We start from the raw sequence: 19,585 nt of genomic DNA on the forward strand, positions 1-19,585 counted from the left end.
CCGACGGACGATGATATCTAGAACGGGTCTGTTGCATTGATGATTTCCTCGCGGCGTCAATTTCACGAGCACACGCCAGGATCCGTTATGATGTAGGAAATGTAGGTAGCAGTAGCAAGACGCAATAGGATCACGTTCAGCACCACCGCTAGGCACTATGCAAATGCTCCCAAAGCCCAGTACTCTCCCTCTTGTAAATCCAAATAGTCCGTCATGTCACCATCCATCTCCTGTTCGGCAAACCAAGCGTCGACGTCCTCCCCGTTCTCCGTCTCATCGACTTCCATCTCGGCGAGCATGCGCTGGCGCTCCCCGATCACGACTTCGACCCATCGGAGCTCCGCCGCCTTCCGCCGAACTAGCGCGTCCTCGTCGTCCAGCACCTTACCGAGCAACCGGCGTTCTGTCTCTTCCATGAGCTCCATCTGGATCGCCTGTTCCTCCGCAACGCTCCAGCGGTAGTACTCCAGCTCGTTGTCCCTCCACTTCTCCCACTTCTTAAACCCCTCGTCCATCTTGCGTTTGAATTCTTTGAGCGACGCCTCCAGTTTGGCTTCGCCGCCCTCCCTGCCAGACCAATAGGTCTTCAGCGCCGCGTGGTACTGCTCTTCAACGCGGCGCTCCTCCGCTACACGTGTGATGTACTCGCGTTTGAATGAGATTTCCCGCTCTTCAAGCTTGATCTGGCTGGCGGCGCTCAGGCCTTCGCGATCGGCCTTGTGCTTCTCCCGCAGATTTTCCAGCGCCGCGGTGCTTTGGAGCTCGAGCTGGGCCTCTTCGGCAACGTGACCGCGCCGTACGATGATCCGCTGGAGTTCGCTCACATTCGCAAGCACCTCCCGCAGCCCTTGGAACTTGACCTCGACGGCTTGCCGTCTTTCGCTCTCGAGCCTTATGCGCTCTTCAAGCTCTCTCTGTCGGCGCTCCTCGGCTAACCGCTCCCGTTCCTGGCGTAGGAGCTCGGCCTTCAATGCCTCTTCGCGTTCGAACTCTTCCACTAGCCGCAGAGCGTCCTGGATTTCGGCCTCTTCCTGCAACTCTCTCTCCTCGCGTGCATAGCGGCGTGCTGCCGCCCCCCTCTTAATATTAGCTAGTTGCTCCATCGTGCAGGCGCAGGTCCTCCAACGCGCTCCGCAGACGTAGCAGAATTCCGCGCCGCACCGGCATGTCATGTGTTGACACGCCTCCCTATGTTCAACATAGGCGTGGCACCCGTAGCAGCGCTTCCAGCCCTCCTCCTCCGCAAGCTCGTCAGTTCTCATCATATCCTTATCTTGCGGGCAGTTGTCTCCCTCGTGCTGAGCGTTACGGCAAATTGTGCAGGTCCAGTGGCCGGCGGAGCATCGCGCGATGTTCTGCGCGCGGTTGATCTGATCCGGCCGAATCCAGACGCTACAACTCGGCGAGCTGCAGTACAAACGTTCTCCGATCGGGATGTTCCACTCGGCTGCTCTGTCATAGTATGTCTTTTTCAGCTCCTTGTCGACGTTCAGCAGTATCGTCTTGTCTGGGATAGGATTCAGGCAACATTTCGGGGGCCACTGTTGTTCATTCTCGCATACCGTCTGTATGAGACGCAGGAAGCACGGTTTGCAGTAACTATGGCAAGGTGCTTTGACCGTATCTTTAGGGTTATAGTCGTCAAGACAGGAGACACACTCGCTACATTCATGTTAGTGATGCTAACCTGCGAATTGGCTCTATGGTGGTCGTGTACTCACACTCCGGCCTCGTTTGCGGACGAGGTTAAACTACTATTGCTACCCGTCGTAGTTTTCTTTAAGAACTCGGCCATAAGCCTCTTCGTTGCCACCTGGGTACTTGCCTCAATACTAGCAGACGAAGCATCGCGCCTCTGACGAGCGGCGCCAGCAGCACTTGTCTCGCCTCTGTCCCCTATGTTGTTTAATCGCCTAAACAGATTCATGAACGAAAGCTTTTTCGGTTTGGCGGGCCATTTTAGGGCGGGCATGCCGTCAGGACGTAGGCCACCCGAATCTAGGAGCGAGACCTTGACTGGCATATTTCGAGTCTCTGCGTTCTCATCGAGCTGCGTATCCGACGCGCTACTACCTTCTGTCTTTTTCTCGCGTTCTCTTCTCGATTCCTCCTCCCCCCTCAACTTCTGGGCCTCCTCTTCTGCTATTCGCTTCTCTTCTTCCTCGACTATCCGGGCTTGGATCTTGTCGATCGACTCTTGTATGATCTGCACGACTACCTCTGATTTGCAATCGACGACATCCCTCAATCCTGCCGGAGGATCATACGAGACCCAGTTGACGGCGGGTGGACTGTTGAGCGACTCGGTTGGCTCGGATCCGTGTCCGATCTTTCCCGCGACCGCTTTCCCCTTACCCTTCCATCTCGGATCATCATCCCCCCCTCCTTCGGAATTGTCGACAGGACGGTCAGACGCGCCGAGGCGTTTCTCCTCCTCCGTGGAGGGCGTTGACTCGATGATCAGCATGCGTAAATAAGAGCAAGCGGAATAAAGCAGCGCAGCAAACCAGGACAAGAGGGAGGTACGGCGTGTTCTCATTATGAGAAAAGAGAATGCGAGGCTTGCCAGCCAGTTCGACTCCGTCAGCTGCAGGATTCCCCACGTCTCATGGACGGACGAGCTTGATTGGCAGCATATGTGCAGTTCTGCGCCGTATACCCAGGTTTCTGCACGAAAAACAGGAGAAGACGGGAGGAAACCGGATAACGTGTTTTACGCAGCGGGCCATACGTAGGTAGATAAAGAGCCGCAACAGAGTGCCCGTTGGCGAGCCTGACCAGTCGGACTACCTTCGCGCTGCCAGTGTTCGACGGCTTGTAGTCTGCCTGGTTTACTAGGATGCCCCTATTTACGGCCCATAGATGATACTTTCTGTAGGTACTGGGTATGGACACGGAGGCTTGGGCTTAAATGTAGGGCTGAAAACAATGCTACGTAGTGCCGAACCATAGCTCCTCCTCTTCAGCCCTGGTCACCGAGACGGTTTGCCGCTGGCCTGGCGAGGGGTGTTCGACGGAACCGAGCCATAGTAGATGCCACTGTCTGTGCAGCTTTACCAGCTTAGCTACGCCTCGACCCTCTCTGGCACTATGTCTCGCGGCGGAGGAGCTGGGCCTGTCCGCGTGCTCGAATCCGCGTGCGCCATTGGCATAAGAAGCGTCCGAGGCGGTTAGGCCAGGTTGGCGCGACGGGGGTAATAGTCTGCTAGGTATGGGTCGCCATACGGGCGTGAAGAAAGCCTCGTGCTATCCCTGGTTGGGACCAAGCGCACCTCGAGTGAGAGAGGCAAATCCCGTCGATGCACGGATTCCAAGTCGGATGATGTTGTTATTATCGGTGTGTACGTACGTACCTACACGAGAAGTATGAGGTAGGTTAGTAGGTCGGCGGATTCAGCTAGGTGCGGGGACCGGGGGGGAGGGGGGGGGGGGAACGGAGGAGAAAGAGGACAAACTGGGGTTTGTTCACGAGCACCAAAGCGGAATATCGCACATTTGTTTGCAGCTGCCTACACTGCCTTGCCAGCCGACAGCCCCGACAACCCTATACGGTCTCTTGTGGTAGGTACCTCTACTTGCTTGGACAGGTAATTAAACCTTAGGTTAGAGGTACCTTAGGTACCTACCTAACCCATATTCAACCTCTCTTGGGCGCATGCAAACATGCATGTATAGGTAATATGTATGAGGTAGGAGGTGGTATATACCATCACCCGCACGCACACGAAAGCCTCGCCGCTCTTGGCAACATAGCTACATACCCAGCTTTGTTCTCCTCTACCTGCCGGCCTGCATGGGTTGTTCTCGTATAAGCGTGTATACACTTAGGTATGTCGGCGGAAGTCAATAGCTGTACGAACAGAGGTTGCGTGAGAACCGCTGCCTATTCGAGCCAGTTCATGGGCGCAGACCGCTAACGCCGAGGCCAGTGTCCAGCTATGGTGGGAAGAGCCATCCTTCTCGTATCGACAACTTGCTATTCTTACTACGTAGCACGGTTAACTTACACCTTTTTCGAGGCTCGGTTAGTATAATTGCTTCAAGCGGTAGGGTCTTCTTCATAAAGGACCTGGAGGCATTCCCGTTGAGCCTGCCCGGTGTTAAGGCGACCGAAACCGGGAAGCCAAGGACTCTCCAGGACCGAGCCATCGCCCAGCCGAGAACCGAGATCCCGTATAGGGTGACCATTTAGAGAGGCGAGCAGCAGCATGCCTAAGCACGTAATGCGCACACGTTGTTATGATGAGTTGTCCGATTTCAGCCACACCTGCGGCCGATATGTATTGGGATCCGCGAATAGGACCCGGATACCTCTAGGTTATTGTTCCCTCGCCCGTACACGTAGGCATTCGCCACGCAGGACGGCTTCAAAAGAAGGGAGAAGTAGAAAGACAGAGGCAGAAAGAGAGAGAGAAGAAAGAAGCCACCCGGCTTCGCAAAAAGATGACGTCATTCGCTGATCTCGCCTCTGATCCGACGAGCAGGTTTCTGTGGCCGAGTTTGGGGGGGTGGAATTACGGGGACGAGTAGGTATATGCAGGCGGGTGCCCGATGTGAGACACGCCTTTCCCTAACAATGCTGCTTTGTCTACCTTAGAGGACAACGGTCGAGTCCGTGGCTACGCTGATTCCTCCAGTATCACGTTAATAAAGAGCATAGAATCCACCGCAGGCACGCCTCCATTCCTCCGAACATTGTTCTCTATCACAAGACCTCATCAACTGCTACTCACTCAACACGTGAAACGCGATTAACAAACCATACACGATCCGCGAGAGCAAGGAGGAGGAAGGAAAAGAAGAGGCGCCTCGAAGCTCCCACATATTACCAATTCCTGATCAAACCTCACTCTTAACATCATTCGTCTGTCTGTCCGTCACCGAGCAGAGTCGCAATTCGCATCGCTACGCTCCTCCTCCCCCCCCTTCCCAAATTAATATGGCCGTCACGCGCTCGTCGACCGGGCATTCCAAGCCGCGCATCCACTTGAGCGTGTCGACGGAACCGGAGCGCAGATCGAACGCCGCCGGTGCCAAGAAGCACTCCGCCGGTGCCCGCGCCGGCACCGGCGTCCACAAACAGAAGAGGGCACCGCCGGCCACCCACCACAAGCGGAAGCCGCGCCTGGGCGACAAGATCGAAGGCGCGGCCCAGAAGGCGGTCGGAAAGGTGACCCGCAGGCCCGGAAAGAAAGCCGCAGGCACCCGGAAGATGCGCGGGACCGATGGGAAAGGCAGCCGGGCGAAACGGGTATACTAAGGCCATCTAGACGGGCGTCTTCCCTCCCTCGGGCCGTCCGACTAAGACTCGATATGGGACCGCCGCACGATATGTGCTATACGTCCTCCGTCAACAGGAAATCTACACGAATCCCCAGCCCTGCGGGATTTCCAACGAATCGGAGGGGGTCATCTGGGTTTCTCCGCAAGGATATCTGATGCTGTGCCAGCTTGGGAACCCGTATCACGAGATGGGTCCTCTCTGACGCAGGAGGTGACTTTTAAGTACAGAGGAAATTATAAATATTGCCATCTCGTCGTTTCTAGGTACATACATACATATATGCCCACTCTGTTTGTGCTGGCCTGTTATATTTATGTTGATTTCAACTTGTGTGCTCGGCTAACCTGATTCAAACGGGATATATCGCGAGGAAGCCGTTGGCGGCCACGCTCGCCATTTGGAGACGTAATTTACTTTGTAGTGTTGCTTCTAACCTGTGCTAGGTATTGGAAGGGACAAGGAAAACAGCGAGGGTCCGGCTTCATGTGCGGAGGTCCATGTCAGGAAGCTAGGGTTCCGAGTAGGAACTGGCTGGCTCTAGCTATGTTGGCATATTAAAAGCATTGCCTAAAGATCTAGCTGCCTGGTGCTCAGGGGCCGTGTGATGGGCTCGCCGTACGTTCCGATAGCCCGAAGGACTTGCTGGAGGCGGGAAAGATTTGGGGATTGGAAGAGAGCATGAAGTCTGTTCCAAACAGCTCATGTAGCAACCTTCGAGTATACATAGTCCAACCACGCCTCCAATCCCAGCTGCCTGCTCGTATGCTTCCTCGTAGTATATTCGTCTAGGAAATCGTCGCAAGGTAGTGTGCCTAAATCCACGCGAAGAGAAGGCACATGCTCGAGATTTTTATATACGCTTATATTAGAGTGAAGCGAAGATTGTTATAAAAGAGGGTCGGTCGCTAACCTACAGTACTCGCATCCAATAGCACCGGGAATCCTCTTGAAAGACACTTCTAGAGCAAAGGGGGAGGAACCCGTGAATCTGGTCATTATTATATTGTAATATTGCTCCCACTGCTACTCCCCCTCCCCTTCGATAAACGACGAGACACTAGCCAGTTGCCGAAGCATTGCAACAATTTCGAGAGGTGATTGTTCATTGCCCTATACACAATATCGATGCATAGTTAGCAGTATATTCTGTGACGTGTCCGATTCTACATGGTCCTAAATTCTACACTTGAGCTGGAAACCATCGCGAGGGGGACAAAAAGTCAACTTATCCGAATTTCCTAACCGCGGGTAAGAGTCGCGCCTTGTAAAATTGTCACGTCTGTTGAACACGCCCATTATGCAGCAGACCTGGCACATTCTGGCGCCTTACCATTCGCGCCCCTAAGACTGGGGCAACGCGTAACCGAATAGGTCAACTCACGCTCCATCTGCCACCCCCGTCACGCTGACCTTGGTGGTCTCCATGGGCCAATCCCGTCTTGCCTGTCTGGGTTTCAGACTCGGAGGCCCAATGGGCGTCAAGGCTCTTACGCATTGGCAAGCGGACGGCTGGTGCTTGGGTGCTTGGGTGCTGCTCGAGAGGCTGGTGTTTCCGTCTTAGAGACGCCTCCTGACGGTCCATATGTCCCATCTGGGATGGAGGTGAGCAATCATCTACCGTCTAGCAAACAACTCAGCACAGATCTATTGTCGCCCCTGATGGCCAGAGACTGGCCTTCGAGACCAAACAGCAGGGCTACATGACCCGGAAAATTAGCACCCTCCCCGTAGGAATCCTCTCCTGTATCTGGCTGCCCGATCTAGACTGCCTACTTACCACGGCACCGGCCTAGAGGTGACCTGCTCAGGCACAATGGTGGCCAATTATCACCTCTAGCATCCCCTATACCCACTCGTCCACCCCCTTCGATCTCCTCATCTAGGTAACCGCTGCTTGCATCCACCGATAATTTCTTCACTTAAATTCTCTGTAGCAGGAGAATGTCCTGACTTTGCTCTCTTGGCTTGTCTGGTATGAGCCGTGGGACATTGTGCCTTCCCCGGCAGGCGAATCTCAGGATACCCTGATTCTTGCCAGCACTGCTTTCGGATGGGTTGCTCTCCTGATCCCCCAAGAATCATCTCCTAGGTATTTCCCGGCTCGGGAAGAGAAGCGTCGACAGCTCCATTATCTTTAGCCCACACGAATCGAATTTTATCTACCCCCGTCTCGTCTACTGCCCACCGAGCTCCCCTTTCCTTCTGCCATATTCTCTTAGATCTCGAGACCGGCGTCGACGCCATCTAGACCGACGACGCTGGGTTGCTCTCGTGGCTGCTCTCGTGGCTGCTCTACCGGGGAATCGCACCCTCCCCTCAAGCAACCCGCCTCGCCCCTTGAAATCGAGAAAGGCCACGTAACAGTCCTTGGATCAGCATCACACATTGGCGGACCACACGACGAGCACAGTCAGGGAACATGTTAGCCAGTTCTATTATCTAGCGAGGTAGGAAAGCGAGCGAGTCCATACACACATACTTACAAACTCACCCCCATCGGCTGAACATCACATATCTACCTACCTACCCATACACACATTTCCACCCAGCTTAGATTATCAGCGCTGAGCCCCTTGGGCCGTTACCCACACTTCACCTAGCTTCCCCCCGCCCCCTGCAACCCCCCTCTCTTCCCTCTCTCACATCACCGCCTCGATCGCTCGCTACATACTCCATACGCCGCCGCGGCTGTTCGGGAGCCTCATCTCTCTGCCCCCCGCCCCCCGCCTTCCCCTGCCCCGCCCCGCCCGTCGAGATGTGCTTCACCGAGTACATCGGATACACGTGCGGGCACACCAGCCTTTCGGTGAAGCGCCCTTGCCCCTTGACGACGCAGCTCTTCAACAACCCCGTCTGCCCGGGCGTCGGCGCCGCGCGCCCCATCCTCGCCGAGAGCCTCTGCCCAGCCTGCAGCCGCATCATCCACGGCCGCTGCGTCAACATCATCGAGAACGAGCACCGCTTCATGCACGCCCGCGGCGCCTGCCCCTGCCCCGTCCGCTTTCCCCATCTTATGCAGCCTCGCGTCATCTCCCCCGACGACAACGTGGGCCCCGCCGGCGACCATCCCGGCGCCGAGGGCGAGACCACGTCTGGCGGCGCCGCCGTCCCGGCTGGCGCTGGCGATGCCAACGAAGCCGAGAATAACGGGCGTGGGAGGGCCCTCTCCGCCGCGGCTTCCGTTTTCTCCCCTTCGCCGATTGCTACCCTCCTGAGCACCGTCAACTCCTCTCTCTGTGGGGTAGGCTCGTTTACCACCCGCTTTGACCATCCCGCTTATGCCCAGGATCACCAGACGTCCTCATATACGTCTATGGCCGGCGGGGCCTCGAATGCCCCCAGCTTTGGCGATAAAAATAGATCCACCGCCGGCCCCAATCCGGGAGCGTCCGCAGCCGCCATCGTTGGGGACAAGGGCAGCAGCACTGGCCAAATCCCGAGCCGATCGAACCTCGACACCAAGGGTAAGGGAAAGCAGAAGGCTGAGCCGCAGCCGCAGCATCAGTACCAGTACCAGAATGGTAGTGGCGGCAACGGGGGAAAGAAGTCTAGAAAATTCAACAAGAACCGAGACAATCGCCGTCAACCCCCCTTTTCTTCAACCATGCCCCTTTACCACACAAACCCCACACCGGCCTCGGTTCCTGCTTCGTCTTCCGCCTCAACAGCCTTGGTCCGGACCTCGACTCAGGGAAGCGGTGGTGATGACGCCACCGCGCCCCTGGCACCGCTCTGGGAGGAGACGCGGGACACGGACACGCATACGACGTCCGTGGCTGTGCGCATGGTGAGCCTGTACGGTGCCGAATGGCTGCAGGACCACGCGGCGCTGCATCGGGATGGGCGCTGTACGTGCGACGTGAGCTTCGAGCGCTACCCGCGCCCATATATGGATATGCTGCGGGAGGGCATCGACGCCGAGACGGAGACGGAAACCTCGGCCGTGGCTACGGCTTCGACAACAGCTCCGACGGCTCCGGCACAGGTAGGAACCGATGGATCGCAACCTTACCCTTACTCCTACGGCAGTGAAGGTAGGTGCACTGATCCCCCAAATCTAGCCTATAGCTATGGCTCGTCAGGTAGAGGAAAGAAAGGTGCCTCGACTACGGCTTCTTATACGGCTCTTCCAGCACCGACCGCTCCAGACGCGGGCTCATGGGGAATGACCACGGCCCACCAGGCACCCGAGACCGCGCAGACGCCGAGCGGCTACGGCTACGCCGTGCCCGTCTTCAACGCCTTCCAGTCCCAGCGTCAGGCGCAAGCCCAACCCCATGCCCAGGCCCAGGCCCAGGCCGAGCCTCTCCAGCAGCACCAATGGCCTGCGACTGTCTCCTCGCTGGGAGATCCTAGTACTCTTCAGCCTGCACGGTGGGCCTATAGCCCGGACAACGGAGGCTCCGAGCCGGGTGACCCTGCTCGACCCGTCGACATGCAGACAGTATGGTTCAACAGGCCGCCCGAGACGCCCCTGGCAGGCTTGCCTCTGGGTGCCGGTCCCGAAGGCGCGCCACACTTCCTACCCTTCGAGGATTGCGAGCTATACTACCCTAAGCCCTCCAGCAAGCGTCACCGCTCCTACTCTACCTGAGAGGGCCGGGCGTCCAGCGAGCAGCGGGAGACTTGCTATCCACCGACATAGGTACCGACGTAGAGTTGCGTCTGCGAGAAAGATGAATATTCTGGGAATGTGTTAAGGTGTGGATCTCAAGAGATTAGCAAGGCACGTCGGCGGCGCTCTCGACCCCTCGACCCCTCGACCCCATCGATAACTCGCTCACATGGCGAATGCCAAACCTACAGAAATACGAGAAAACAGCGGAGTTAAAATAAAAATAAAAGAGAGAGAAAAGATGACGGAGAAAAGAAAGAGCGTGAAATCTTACGGCATTTCATATACATTTATGCCAAGGCACCGTAGAGGGTCAATGCCAGATGCGTTACTTCGAGCGCAATTTGCCTCTGGCGCCTCAACTATCGTACATATGAAAGTGAGGTCTCGGGTGTGTGCGCCGTGACTTTTCTCTTTGACGTCCTAGCAACAGGCTATCTATCTACCTCACCTACGTTATCGACGTTAGTATCCCAGCCGCGTTCCTCTTTTGATATTGGGAGATATTGTGCTTACCGAACACCAGATCCATCGTACCGATTATCGCTACCGCATCGGCCAGCAGATGCCCTCTAGAAACATGGTCGAAGCCGCCCAAGTGCGCAAAGCCAGGGGCGCGGATGTGGCATCGATATGGCCTCTCGCTACCATCGCTAACGACGTAAACTCCCATTTCGCCCTTTGGTGCTTCGATTGCCGAGTACGTCTCGCCAGGCGGTACCGCGTAGCCCTTGGTGTACAGTAAGAAGTGGTGGATGAGCGCCTCCATATTCTCCTTCATAGCCACTCGAGGCGGCGGCGAAATCTTGTAGTCCTCAACGCGAACCGGACCGGCTGGCATCTTGTTCAGGCACTGGTGGATGATTCGCAGGGACTGACGGAACTCCTCCATTCGACACAAGTATCGGTCGTAGCAGTCGCCATTGATGCCGACAGGTACGTCAAACTCGACTTGGTCGTATGCGTCGTACGGCTGGCTCTTTCGGACGTCCCACGGAACACCAGACCCCCGTAGCATGACGCCGGTAAAGGAGAGGTTGAGGGCCTCGTTGGCAGGAACTACGCCGACGCCCTGCAATCTATGGATCCAGATACGATTATCCGTGAGCATCTCCTCGGTTTCGTCAATTCGATCGCCGAATTGGGTAGCCCATTGGTAGATATCGTCGAGGAGGCCTATGGGGAGGTCCTGGTGGACGCCGCCGGGCCTCACATAAGCGGAATGCATACGGGCACCGGAAACGCGTTCGTAGAATTCCTGCGAGGAGGCATGCGGAATTAGCTTTAGCTCCAATATCAGATACGAGGTATTATCATCATCATCATCATTTAGGTAGGTAGTGGGCAGGGTAATTGAGCACACTCGCCATTAATTTCTCTCGCTCCTCGAAGCCCCATAGGAAAGGTGTCAGGGCGCCAACGTCCATGGCATGCGACAGGACAGACATGAGGTGATTGAGGATTCTCGTGATCTCGCCGAACATGGTGCGGATGAACTTGGCCCGCTGCGGAATGTCTACGTTCAGCAGCTTCTCGACGGCGAGGGCAAAGCATTGCTCGTTGGTCATCATGGAAACGTAGTCGAGCCGGTCAAAGTAGGGCAGGGCTTGTATATAGGTCTTGTATTCGATCAACTTCTCCGTGCCTCTATGTAATAATCCGACGTGGGGGTCGGCACGGACGATCTGCTCGCCGTTCAGTTCGAGAATCAGTCGCAGCACGCCGTGGGCAGCCGGGTGTTGGGGACCGAAGTTGACGGTGTAATGGCGGACCTTGCGGTCGCTAATACCGTCTCCCTGCGGGGCGCTGAGGGTGCTGTCGTGATCCTGGGCCCCGTACGGATCGCTGGGATGGGCGAAGGCCGGGTCGACGGGTTGAAGGGTGGTGGGTTGGTTGGGGATCTCGTTGGCTCTGCGCAGGGCAGTCTGCGAAAAGGCGCGTAGAGCCGGCCGTACGAGCCCTAGGCGTCTGGCGCCGCAGCCAGCGATCCGATATAACGACGCCATTTGTGTCGGGTCGAGGTCGATCGGCGACGGCAAGACTCGCCGGAGTCTGTAGAAGATGGTCAAGTTTGAGATCATTCCAACCCTCCATACTTACCATCGACGTCCTCGTCATTGGATCGCCCCATCGTTTTCCCGCCCCGCCATGCGTATACCCAATACTTAGGTACATAACGACCCGAGTGAACTTGCATCATCCATTGAGGGAAATCCCATTACCTGGCGGATATATCAGGTACCTACATTAGGTAATCGACTCAACGTGCCTCTAACCTAATATGGGAGGTACCCGTCTGAGCGTGGTATCAAACGTGAAGCGTGGGAACTTGGCTTGGATATAAATAGCTACCTAACCTAGGTAGCTACCCAGGTATAGGAGCCTTTTTTTTATTATTATTAAAAAAAAACCCCCCCCTTTCGTTTTGTATAGCCTCTCAGCTCACCTCCCGAGAGAACGACACAGGCACATATAAAGCCACCTGTCTACTAACCGATAAAAATCTTGATCATCCCTTTCTAAGCCGATAGCTCCTCTCTGAGTGTTTATGCCAGCTAGCTAATTCACGATGGCCTGGTGTGACACTATCTTCTCGACTACGTTTCCGTCCATCTCGAACATGCTGATCTCCGATCCTACTCGAGGTGTTCTCGGAGCGCCGCGGGAAGCAAGGATCCGCTCGCCTCGAACTACGGCCCTTTTGGAAGGCTGCTGTAGTATTGCTCCTTCACCGCGTTAACGACCTTCTTGACGTCGGCTGCCGCGATTTTCTCTCTCCTATCAAACGAATATAGGCCGTTGACTTCCTGTTCGACGTCATAACTGTTCCGACGGCAATCTCTCAGCACCCAGACCTAATCCGGCGAGGCCCGCGCCTCTCTGGGGGAAGGACTGAACTTACAGCTGGGTATACACTAACCCACAAATGTGACCCCCGGTGACAACCGCCCGTAGCAGAGCCTCGAATCTCTTGAGTAGGTCCTTCGGATCGCTTGCCGTCGTGTATCCCCAATCGCGCTCGCGGCCTTCCTCTAGGTCTTCCGCGGGCGCGATGTTGACGCCGCCGAACTCGGTGCAAATGACGGGTGCACCCTCGCGATGCTTGGTCCCGCTGTCGGCGACGGTCTTACCGTCACTACGCAACACGGGGCCTACGAAAAAGTCCCTACCGGCCAGCTTATTGCTCAGTATGCCTTCCAGCGTAGCGCACGTTTCAGAGAGCTTTGGATGATCAGTGTAGTCGTGGAAGGTGCTCAGGTCTGTGCAAACATGTTCCCAGCCGCAGTTGTCGTTTATAGGCCGCGTTGGGTCCAGAGTCCTGGGATCCGTGCTCAGCGTTTTCCCTCAAAGTCGTTGTTCAGGGGGTTCCATCCTTACTTTGTCATGTAATACAGCGAGCGGATGTGATTCCGCTGGTGTACGTCTTCCTTTAGGTTTGGATAGGCCCAGCTTTCCTGTTACGTGTCAACATCCTACGCCGGGTGAATAGATCTCTTTATTCTATAGGGATTCGGTTGGGAGCGTAGCGGGAGGATGTTAGGGGAAGCCTGACGTACTGTAGAAGTGTTAGCCTCTATGAAGAGCGGTACAAACACGGGATTGCGTCTCGAGACAGCAAAATGGTCACATCAACATACCATTAACTGGGGTCCAAGTAACGATTGAGGGGTGGTTGATATCCCGCTTCACGGCCTCTAGCCATTCCTGGCTGAACCTCTCCGCGTAATCCTCGTCAAACGAGTAGGCGTTTGCCATCTCGCCCCAGACGAGGAACCCAAGCTTATCAGCCCAGTAGAAGAAGACGGGGTCCTCGACCTTCTGGTGTTTGCGACAACCGTTGAAGCCCATCTTCTTGGTCAGCTCGATATCCGTCCTGAGACTCTCGGGAGAAGGTGGCGTAATGCCGGTCTCGGGCCAATACCCCTGGTCGAGAACGAAAGCTTGGAACAAAGGCTTCCCGTTTAGTCGGATAGCGCTGTCGCCGCGAGTCCACTCCAGGTGTCGGAATCCGGTGTAGGTCTGCACTTCGTCCACGAGATTGCCGTCTGAGCGGTAGAGTCTTATGGATAGGTCGTATAGGGTCGGGTGGTCTGGAGACCATAGTGCCAAATTCCCGCGCCAGCAGTCGGTATCATCGTATGGGGCAGCTTGGGCGAGGGACGGTGGTGCCTGCTTTTTCTGCTCGTCTCTAAGTGATAAGCCCAGGCTGATCGAGACGTGGTCCTTATCGCTAGGCAACCTTTCCGCCTCCTTCGCGATGTGAGACCCGTGGAGGCTACCCTCAATCTCGACGGTATACTCGTGGCCCGCTCTCCGTCCTATAATAGCTACTGTGGCGTCTAGGAGCCCTTCGGAGATGTTGTTCGATCTCAGTATCGTGCCTGCACTGCTGTTGCCTATTCGTACGGATGGGACGACCTCTAGCCAGACGGGCTGCCAGATCCCGCTCGACGGCGTATAGAAAATACTTTCTGGCTGAGGAGCCCAGTACTGCTTCCCGCGGGGTTGGGTAAGGTCGTGCGGAGAGTCTCTAATACGCAATATGAGGTTGAGTTCCCCCTTGCCGGTACTCTTCCAGGTGTTTGACAACGCGTCGGTGACGTCAACGTCGAAGGGCACATGTCCACCCGTATGCCGACCTATAGGATACCCCGAGGCCCATATGGTCACATCGTAGTCCACGGCGCCGAAGCGGACTAGGACTCTATCCCCGGCTTTGATCTCGGTGTCCACGCGCGGGTCCGTCACGGTCCTTTCGTACCACAAGATCTCGTGCGCATCTTTGTCGTGAATCCCAGATGCTGGCGTCTGGAACACGAACGGCACGTTGATCGGCCGCTTGGAGTACACACGACCTTGTTCCCCAGGAGCTCGAAAGCCCTGTGCCTTTAGCTCCGGAAAGGCAGCCAATTTTTGAGCTTGAACTTCAGCTCGTTCGCTGCCAGATTCGGTGGGAGAAGCGACAGATACCTTCTCTGGGATGCCATTAATATGCCACGCCTCGACGAGACCGACATCTTCGTCATCGAAGAGGATCGACCAGCCCTCGTTAAGAGGCGTCCACCGGTGATTGCTGTGAACGAAGTCGGGCCGCGGATAGACGCCTTTGGAGCTGTAGGCCATTGCTCGTTGCAGCTTGTCCGTTTTTCGATCCAGGTCTTTACGTTCAGTTGGGGAGATTACAGCGAGGGACGAAAATGGAGGAAGAGAGGGGGGGAGGTAGGGGAAGAGGAGAGAGAGAGAGGGGAGGAGAGAGAGGGAGGGGAGGAGAGAGAGGGAGGGGGAGGGGGAGGGGGAGGGGAGGAGCAGTCAAGAATCCGCCCGGGGCCGATATTCCTCCTCTCCACCCCCTCCCTCGGAACTCTAAGATCTACGTGGCTCCAAGCTCGTAAAGACGACCGACCGTCGAGCAACTGGTCACTGTCGGGGTCGGCGTGTCGTGGTCCATTTCCATGAAACGCGAGGAGAAGATTGACGTCATGTCGCGCCAATAATCGTTTGTAGGGATGGGAAAATCGGGAATGCCACCCTGGGACTGCGTCTCTTGTGTACTCGTCGTGTTTCCCGCTCCGGTTGGTGGGCAGGATTAGGTACCTGAGGTGAACCCCCTACCCTAGGAGATACCTACTGAGGGTAAGAGGTACCTGGATAAGGTGACGTCATGTAGGTACATACCTCTCTTACCTGCCTTGGGTACCTTGAGGCATAGGTATCGTTATCCGTATACGTGTGTAGCGATATCTGGGTAGGTACCTACCAGGTACCTACATCTCTACCTCTCCTCGGGGGTGCCGATTCCCATCAGGTACCTACAACCTCGCTGCCGTTTAAGGACCAGAACCGTTTAGGCGCGAGCCTGCATGCGAAAGCCATACCGGCCGGTCAGCCGAATAGGGGTATCGCAAGTGTCGGCACGGGTCCTGCGTAAAGCCGATTTGTATTGCTTCCCTCCGTCGTTGCTCTACCTATTTATCCCTTGCCTCAGGCCACAAGGTAGACAGGCTTGCCCCTTAAGATACTAACTCGCGTCGCCTCGTTAACAACTCGTTCCTTGCCTAAACTTCCGTTCCGATTACATGTCTCGTGGCCTAACCGTCCCCCGGACCGCCTCCATCGGCCATAGTAATGCCGTATCCCCTCGAGAATCATCGTCGAAGTGGCCTACTACGTAGGCAGATCGGGCGCAGCAGCGACGCCTTTTCCCTTCTCTAGCCTTGGACCTTGCCCGGGTTCGCTCACGCAACCCCCGTCACCCGTCTCACACTCCTTCTCGCGCCCTCGCCGCTGATCATAATCGCACCTTCCATCTCGAGTGCCCTCATCGTCTCGGCAAAATCGGCCGGCTCGACGGGAACGCTGGATCCCTCGCTCAACCGTCGGCTGACCTCGCTCCATCGAACGGATTGTCCGCCGCTAGTGAGCTCGTCTAGTAGCCGGATGACGGCCGTCTTAAGCTCCCCCTTGCGTTTCCTCTCCGCCGCGCTGGTGCCCTCCGTGAGGAGGCTCATATCGATTCGGCCCTGGGCGTCGGTCGCCGCTGTCTTCAGCGCTGACTGGATCAGCCGCTCAGCCTCGAGCACATCGGTCTTGGTGACTGTTGGCGAGAGTCGCATTTTTGCGTGTGCTTCGGCAAGACGGATCATCGATTCCAGCTGTCGGGTTGTGGCAGTTATGCGCTTCTCCGCCGCGCGGACGTCTTGCCCCAACTTGCGCATATTAACATAGGCCTCGACAAGGGCGTGCGACGCATCCTGGGACAATGTGGGATGGACGTGGGTACGGGCATATGAGATGTACGCCGTTAGGAATTCGACAGGCTGGAGACAACGTTAGCTATCGATATCGAACCTCTGGGCAGATCTCGGGGCCGCTCACCAGAATCTCATTGTTGGATGCCGCAGATTGAGGCTTATCCTCGAGATACATGGACAGTAGATGTCGGGCTAATCTGCGGTCATTCGACTCGTTAACGCGATCGAGGATCAAGTAGACGAGGTCAAATCGTGATAATAGGGTCGGTGGTAGATCGATGTTTTGCGGAACCGGCAGGTCGGGATTGTATCGAGATCCGATTGGGTTCGCCGAGGCCAAAATACTCGTTCTAGCGTTTAGTGTAGTGATGATGCCGGCCTTGGCCACCGAGACGGTTTGCTGCTCCATGACTTCGTGGAGGACGGAGCGGGTGGCGTCAGACATCTTGTCGAACTCGTCGATGCAGCAGACGCCGCCGTCGGAGAGCACCAGAGCGCCGGACTCGAGCACTAGCTGGCGAGTCTCGGGGTCACGGCTGACGTATGCGGTGAGACCAACTGCGGAAGACCCCTTGCCGCTGGTGTACACGCCGCGAGGCGCAATCTTGTGGACGTACTTGAGCAACTGTGACTTCGACGTCGACGGGTCGCCGCAGAGCAAAACGTTTATATCGCCTCGGTACTTGGGGCTGCCGCCCTTCTCGAAGGTCTTATTCGTGCCCCCGAATAGCTGGAGGAGGATGCCCTTTTTCACGTCGTCCATCTCGTAGATAGAAGGGGCCAACGACCGGGATAGAAGCTCGTAGATATCGGGACGGGCGGCCGTGGCCTTAATCTTCTCCTCCTCCTCCGGGGTGATTTTTCTAGACTCCTCGATGTTATTCTCCGAGTCGTTAGATTCGTCATCGAGGGTAGACGGATCCGCGTCCATTCGCTTGTTGTCAACCTTGGCGACATGAACGACATCTACAAAAGTCTTAAAGACGCTTTTGACTGAGCGCATACGCGGGTTAACCCTCACCGGGCTGACGCGGTAGATGCCCGTGATCCGAATGCGGTCGCCGGCTTTACAGAAGTCCACCAGTTCATTGTAAACACAAACTGACACCGAATGAGGCGTCTGCCCGGCAGGAACGGCGTCGGGGGTTTCCTGCAACTTGATTACCTGCTTGTCCTCGAACTCGCACCGGTTGTGCACGATTTGCATCGAGTTCTTTGCATTGCAGAGACGCCTGGGGCATTCGGTCGGCTCTCGAATTTTGCCTCGATCTAAGCCAACTAGGAGCGAGTGGCTACATGTGCTGCATCGAAAAAACGCCTGCTTCATGTCCGGGATGACGGGAGTGGTCCGGATCACGAGGCCCTTGATGCAGATGAGCTTGTCCATGTCAGATGGATTAAGATCTCGTAAGTTGGTGACCTCGTCCAAACCCCACGGTCGGGTCATGTAAGTCTGATCCATTACCTTCTCTTCTAGAGTAGGACCTTGCTGAGGCCGCTGTGATGCTTGAGGTTCCTCGCTCCGCTCTGAGCTCGGTACCTGCATGTCGGAGCTTGGGACGGCGCTCCGCTGTGTCGTGGGGATGCCGCCAGTCTGTCTTCTCTGTCTCGCCATCTCAGCCTGCGCAAGCTCAATCATCAGGTCGTGGACAGACTGATCCATTAGCGGCACAATTTCCTGGGGATAGTGCTGGATTTGGTGCCACATTTTCCTAGTAGGTGGATACAACTTGAAGTCTCTGATGTTCACGTAGAGGATCCGCTGGCCAAGAATCAGCATGCTCTGAAGCTCATCCCAGTATGGCTTTGCAGTAGATTGAGGGTCGGCATCCGTCTGTTCAGTCGTCATTCCAGAACCCCACATGCGATATTTTTGAGTGAAGTTCCGCAGGAAGTCTTTAAAGGCGGCATAGGTGTCGTCTATGGAGACCGTTGTACCCCAGATCGTTGCGTTGTTCTGGCCCCCGAGAGCGTCGGCATCGGAGGTGTTGGGGTTCAAGTTAGAAAACGTTGCCGCATCCGAGTGGATCTCGCGGACTACTCGCCCGGCATCATCCAATATGACGCGACTGCTGGCTCGAGGGCCGCTGCTCAGAATCTCGGAGTTGATATCGCCTCTCCGGTTTGTTCGATTTGCTCGTGGCGTTTCGGAAGTACCAACAAATAAGTTACTGCCCTCACTCCGAAGGTCCGACTGTGGGTTCAAAGCACGACCAGGACTCGAGCTGGGCTCATATCGGATGGGTGACGATTCTAAAATATACATTCATTAACACGGTCTCTGCTTCGGTCTGAAGTGAAGCTAGGCTCACCACCAGCCATGAGTGGCCTCGCCCTCGGTGTGCGATCGCCATCGCCATCGGTCGACTGCGTCATACGCAGCGGTGAGCTGGGCGCCGCATCCGGATTTGCATTGGTGCTCTGGCTGTCGGTATTGTGGCGTAAGGCGACAGAGCTTCTATCGTTCCCATGTGCAGGGGAGGACTGATAAAAGAGAGGACTCGAGACTAATTGAGAGGACCGAGTAGCTCGAGGGGTACCTGCGTCCTGCGGCGGCCCATTCCGGGATGAACCTCCGTTGGCAGGGCTGTTGGTGGGGGCTTGGGAACTTCGCGTGTTCCGGCTAGGGGTGCCGGATTGGGAGCCTCGCTGGCGGCGGGCAGAAGGAGAAGACATCTCGGCTTCGACGTAATTAGACGCGACGGGGAGAGGGCTGCACTGTTCGTGGGGGAGGGAAAGTTTACCTAGGAAGAAGATGGGGGAAAGACGAAGCCCGCAAAGTGCGATGGGATGGTCCCGCCTCAGGCTAGGGGAAATGGGGACGAGGAAAGAACGCGTCCGAATGATAGGACGCGAATTTTCGCGTAAAGTGGAAGGTTGTGCATGCACAGACGCTAAACTATGCACAAATCACGTGCCGACTTGAGGTTACTG

General features: G+C 56.1%; 6 protein-coding genes across 6 annotated transcripts; 2 read left to right on the top strand and 4 right to left on the bottom strand.

Annotated features, from left to right (window-relative positions):
• Window positions 1-155: 155 nt before the first annotated feature.
• On the bottom strand, window positions 156-2,467 carry GGS23DRAFT_597829 (uncharacterized protein; the record flags this gene model as incomplete). The annotated part of the gene is made up of 2 exons (XM_051518684.1): window positions 156-1,662; window positions 1,722-2,467. The coding sequence occupies 2 exons, from the start codon at window positions 2,465-2,467 to the stop codon at window positions 156-158; spliced, it is 2,253 nt and encodes a 750-aa protein (XP_051370924.1).
• Window positions 2,468-4,472: 2,005 nt separating this feature from the next.
• On the top strand, window positions 4,473-5,546 carry GGS23DRAFT_112001 (uncharacterized protein). The gene is made up of 2 exons (XM_051511001.1): window positions 4,473-4,553; window positions 4,661-5,546. The coding sequence occupies exon 2, from the start codon at window positions 4,940-4,942 to the stop codon at window positions 5,258-5,260; it is 321 nt and encodes a 106-aa protein (XP_051370925.1). The 5' UTR covers window positions 4,473-4,553; window positions 4,661-4,939; the 3' UTR covers window positions 5,261-5,546.
• A 2,493-nt stretch (window positions 5,547-8,039) lies between these two features.
• GGS23DRAFT_597831 (uncharacterized protein) lies at window positions 8,040-9,878 on the top strand (the record flags this gene model as incomplete). Its single annotated transcript, XM_051518685.1, has 2 exons — window positions 8,040-9,318; window positions 9,418-9,878. The coding sequence occupies 2 exons, from the start codon at window positions 8,040-8,042 to the stop codon at window positions 9,876-9,878; spliced, it is 1,740 nt and encodes a 579-aa protein (XP_051370926.1).
• A 339-nt stretch (window positions 9,879-10,217) lies between these two features.
• On the bottom strand, window positions 10,218-12,187 carry GGS23DRAFT_112017 (NADH-ubiquinone oxidoreductase 49 kDa subunit). Its single transcript, XM_051511002.1, has 3 exons — window positions 11,267-12,187; window positions 10,416-11,157; window positions 10,218-10,350 (listed from the first exon to the last, which is right to left on the bottom strand). Exons 1-3 carry the CDS (start codon window positions 11,978-11,980, stop codon window positions 10,334-10,336), a joined length of 1,473 nt encoding a protein of 490 aa, XP_051370927.1. The 5' UTR covers window positions 11,981-12,187; the 3' UTR covers window positions 10,218-10,333.
• A 46-nt stretch (window positions 12,188-12,233) lies between these two features.
• GGS23DRAFT_573301 (glycoside hydrolase family 2 protein) lies at window positions 12,234-15,487 on the bottom strand. Its single transcript, XM_051516672.1, has 4 exons — window positions 13,534-15,487; window positions 13,278-13,349; window positions 12,802-13,218; window positions 12,234-12,722 (listed from the first exon to the last, which is right to left on the bottom strand). The coding sequence occupies exons 1-4, from the start codon at window positions 15,021-15,023 to the stop codon at window positions 12,590-12,592; spliced, it is 2,112 nt and encodes a 703-aa protein (XP_051370928.1). The 5' UTR covers window positions 15,024-15,487; the 3' UTR covers window positions 12,234-12,589.
• Window positions 15,488-15,634: 147 nt separating this feature from the next.
• On the bottom strand, window positions 15,635-19,498 carry GGS23DRAFT_573302 (cell division control protein 54). Its single transcript, XM_051516673.1, has 3 exons — window positions 18,964-19,498; window positions 16,776-18,904; window positions 15,635-16,717 (listed from the first exon to the last, which is right to left on the bottom strand). Exons 1-3 carry the CDS (start codon window positions 19,325-19,327, stop codon window positions 16,136-16,138), a joined length of 3,075 nt encoding a protein of 1,024 aa, XP_051370929.1. The 5' UTR covers window positions 19,328-19,498; the 3' UTR covers window positions 15,635-16,135.
• Window positions 19,499-19,585: the final 87 nt, after the last annotated feature.

This window comes from Durotheca rogersii, assembly GCF_024521655.1.
Source record: "Durotheca rogersii strain YMJ 92031201 chromosome Unknown GGS23scaffold_14, whole genome shotgun sequence".
Lineage (NCBI taxonomy): Eukaryota > Fungi > Ascomycota > Sordariomycetes > Xylariales > Xylariaceae > Durotheca > Durotheca rogersii.

Excerpts from the sequence above, each read along its gene's own strand:
- GGS23DRAFT_573302 (XM_051516673.1), bottom strand. The coding sequence starts at position 19,327 with ATGTCTTCTCCTTCTGCCCGCCGCCAGCGAGGCTCCCAATCCGGCACC. Across the intron at positions 18,905-18,963 it reads GAGGCCACTCATGGCTGGTG|AATCGTCACCCATCCGATAT; the intron begins GTGAGCCTAGCT and ends TGTATATTTTAG. Across the intron at positions 16,718-16,775 it reads CATCCAACAATGAGATTCTG|CCTGTCGAATTCCTAACGGC; the intron begins GTGAGCGGCCCC and ends CGTTGTCTCCAG.
- GGS23DRAFT_573301 (XM_051516672.1), bottom strand. The coding sequence starts at position 15,023 with ATGGCCTACAGCTCCAAAGGCGTCTATCCGCGGCCCGACTTCGTTCAC. Across the intron at positions 13,350-13,533 it reads TGGACCCCAGTTAATGGTAT|CTGGGCCTATCCAAACCTAA; the intron begins GTTGATGTGACC and ends GTAACAGGAAAG. Across the intron at positions 13,219-13,277 it reads TCGCTGTATTACATGACAAA|GACTCTGGACCCAACGCGGC; the intron begins GTAAGGATGGAA and ends CACGGATCCCAG.
- GGS23DRAFT_112001 (XM_051511001.1), top strand. The coding sequence starts at position 4,940 with ATGGCCGTCACGCGCTCGTCGACCGGGCATTCCAAGCCGCGCATCCAC.
- GGS23DRAFT_112017 (XM_051511002.1), bottom strand. The coding sequence starts at position 11,980 with ATGATCTCAAACTTGACCATCTTCTACAGACTCCGGCGAGTCTTGCCG. Across the intron at positions 11,158-11,266 it reads AGGAGCGAGAGAAATTAATG|GAATTCTACGAACGCGTTTC; the intron begins GCGAGTGTGCTC and ends GCCTCCTCGCAG.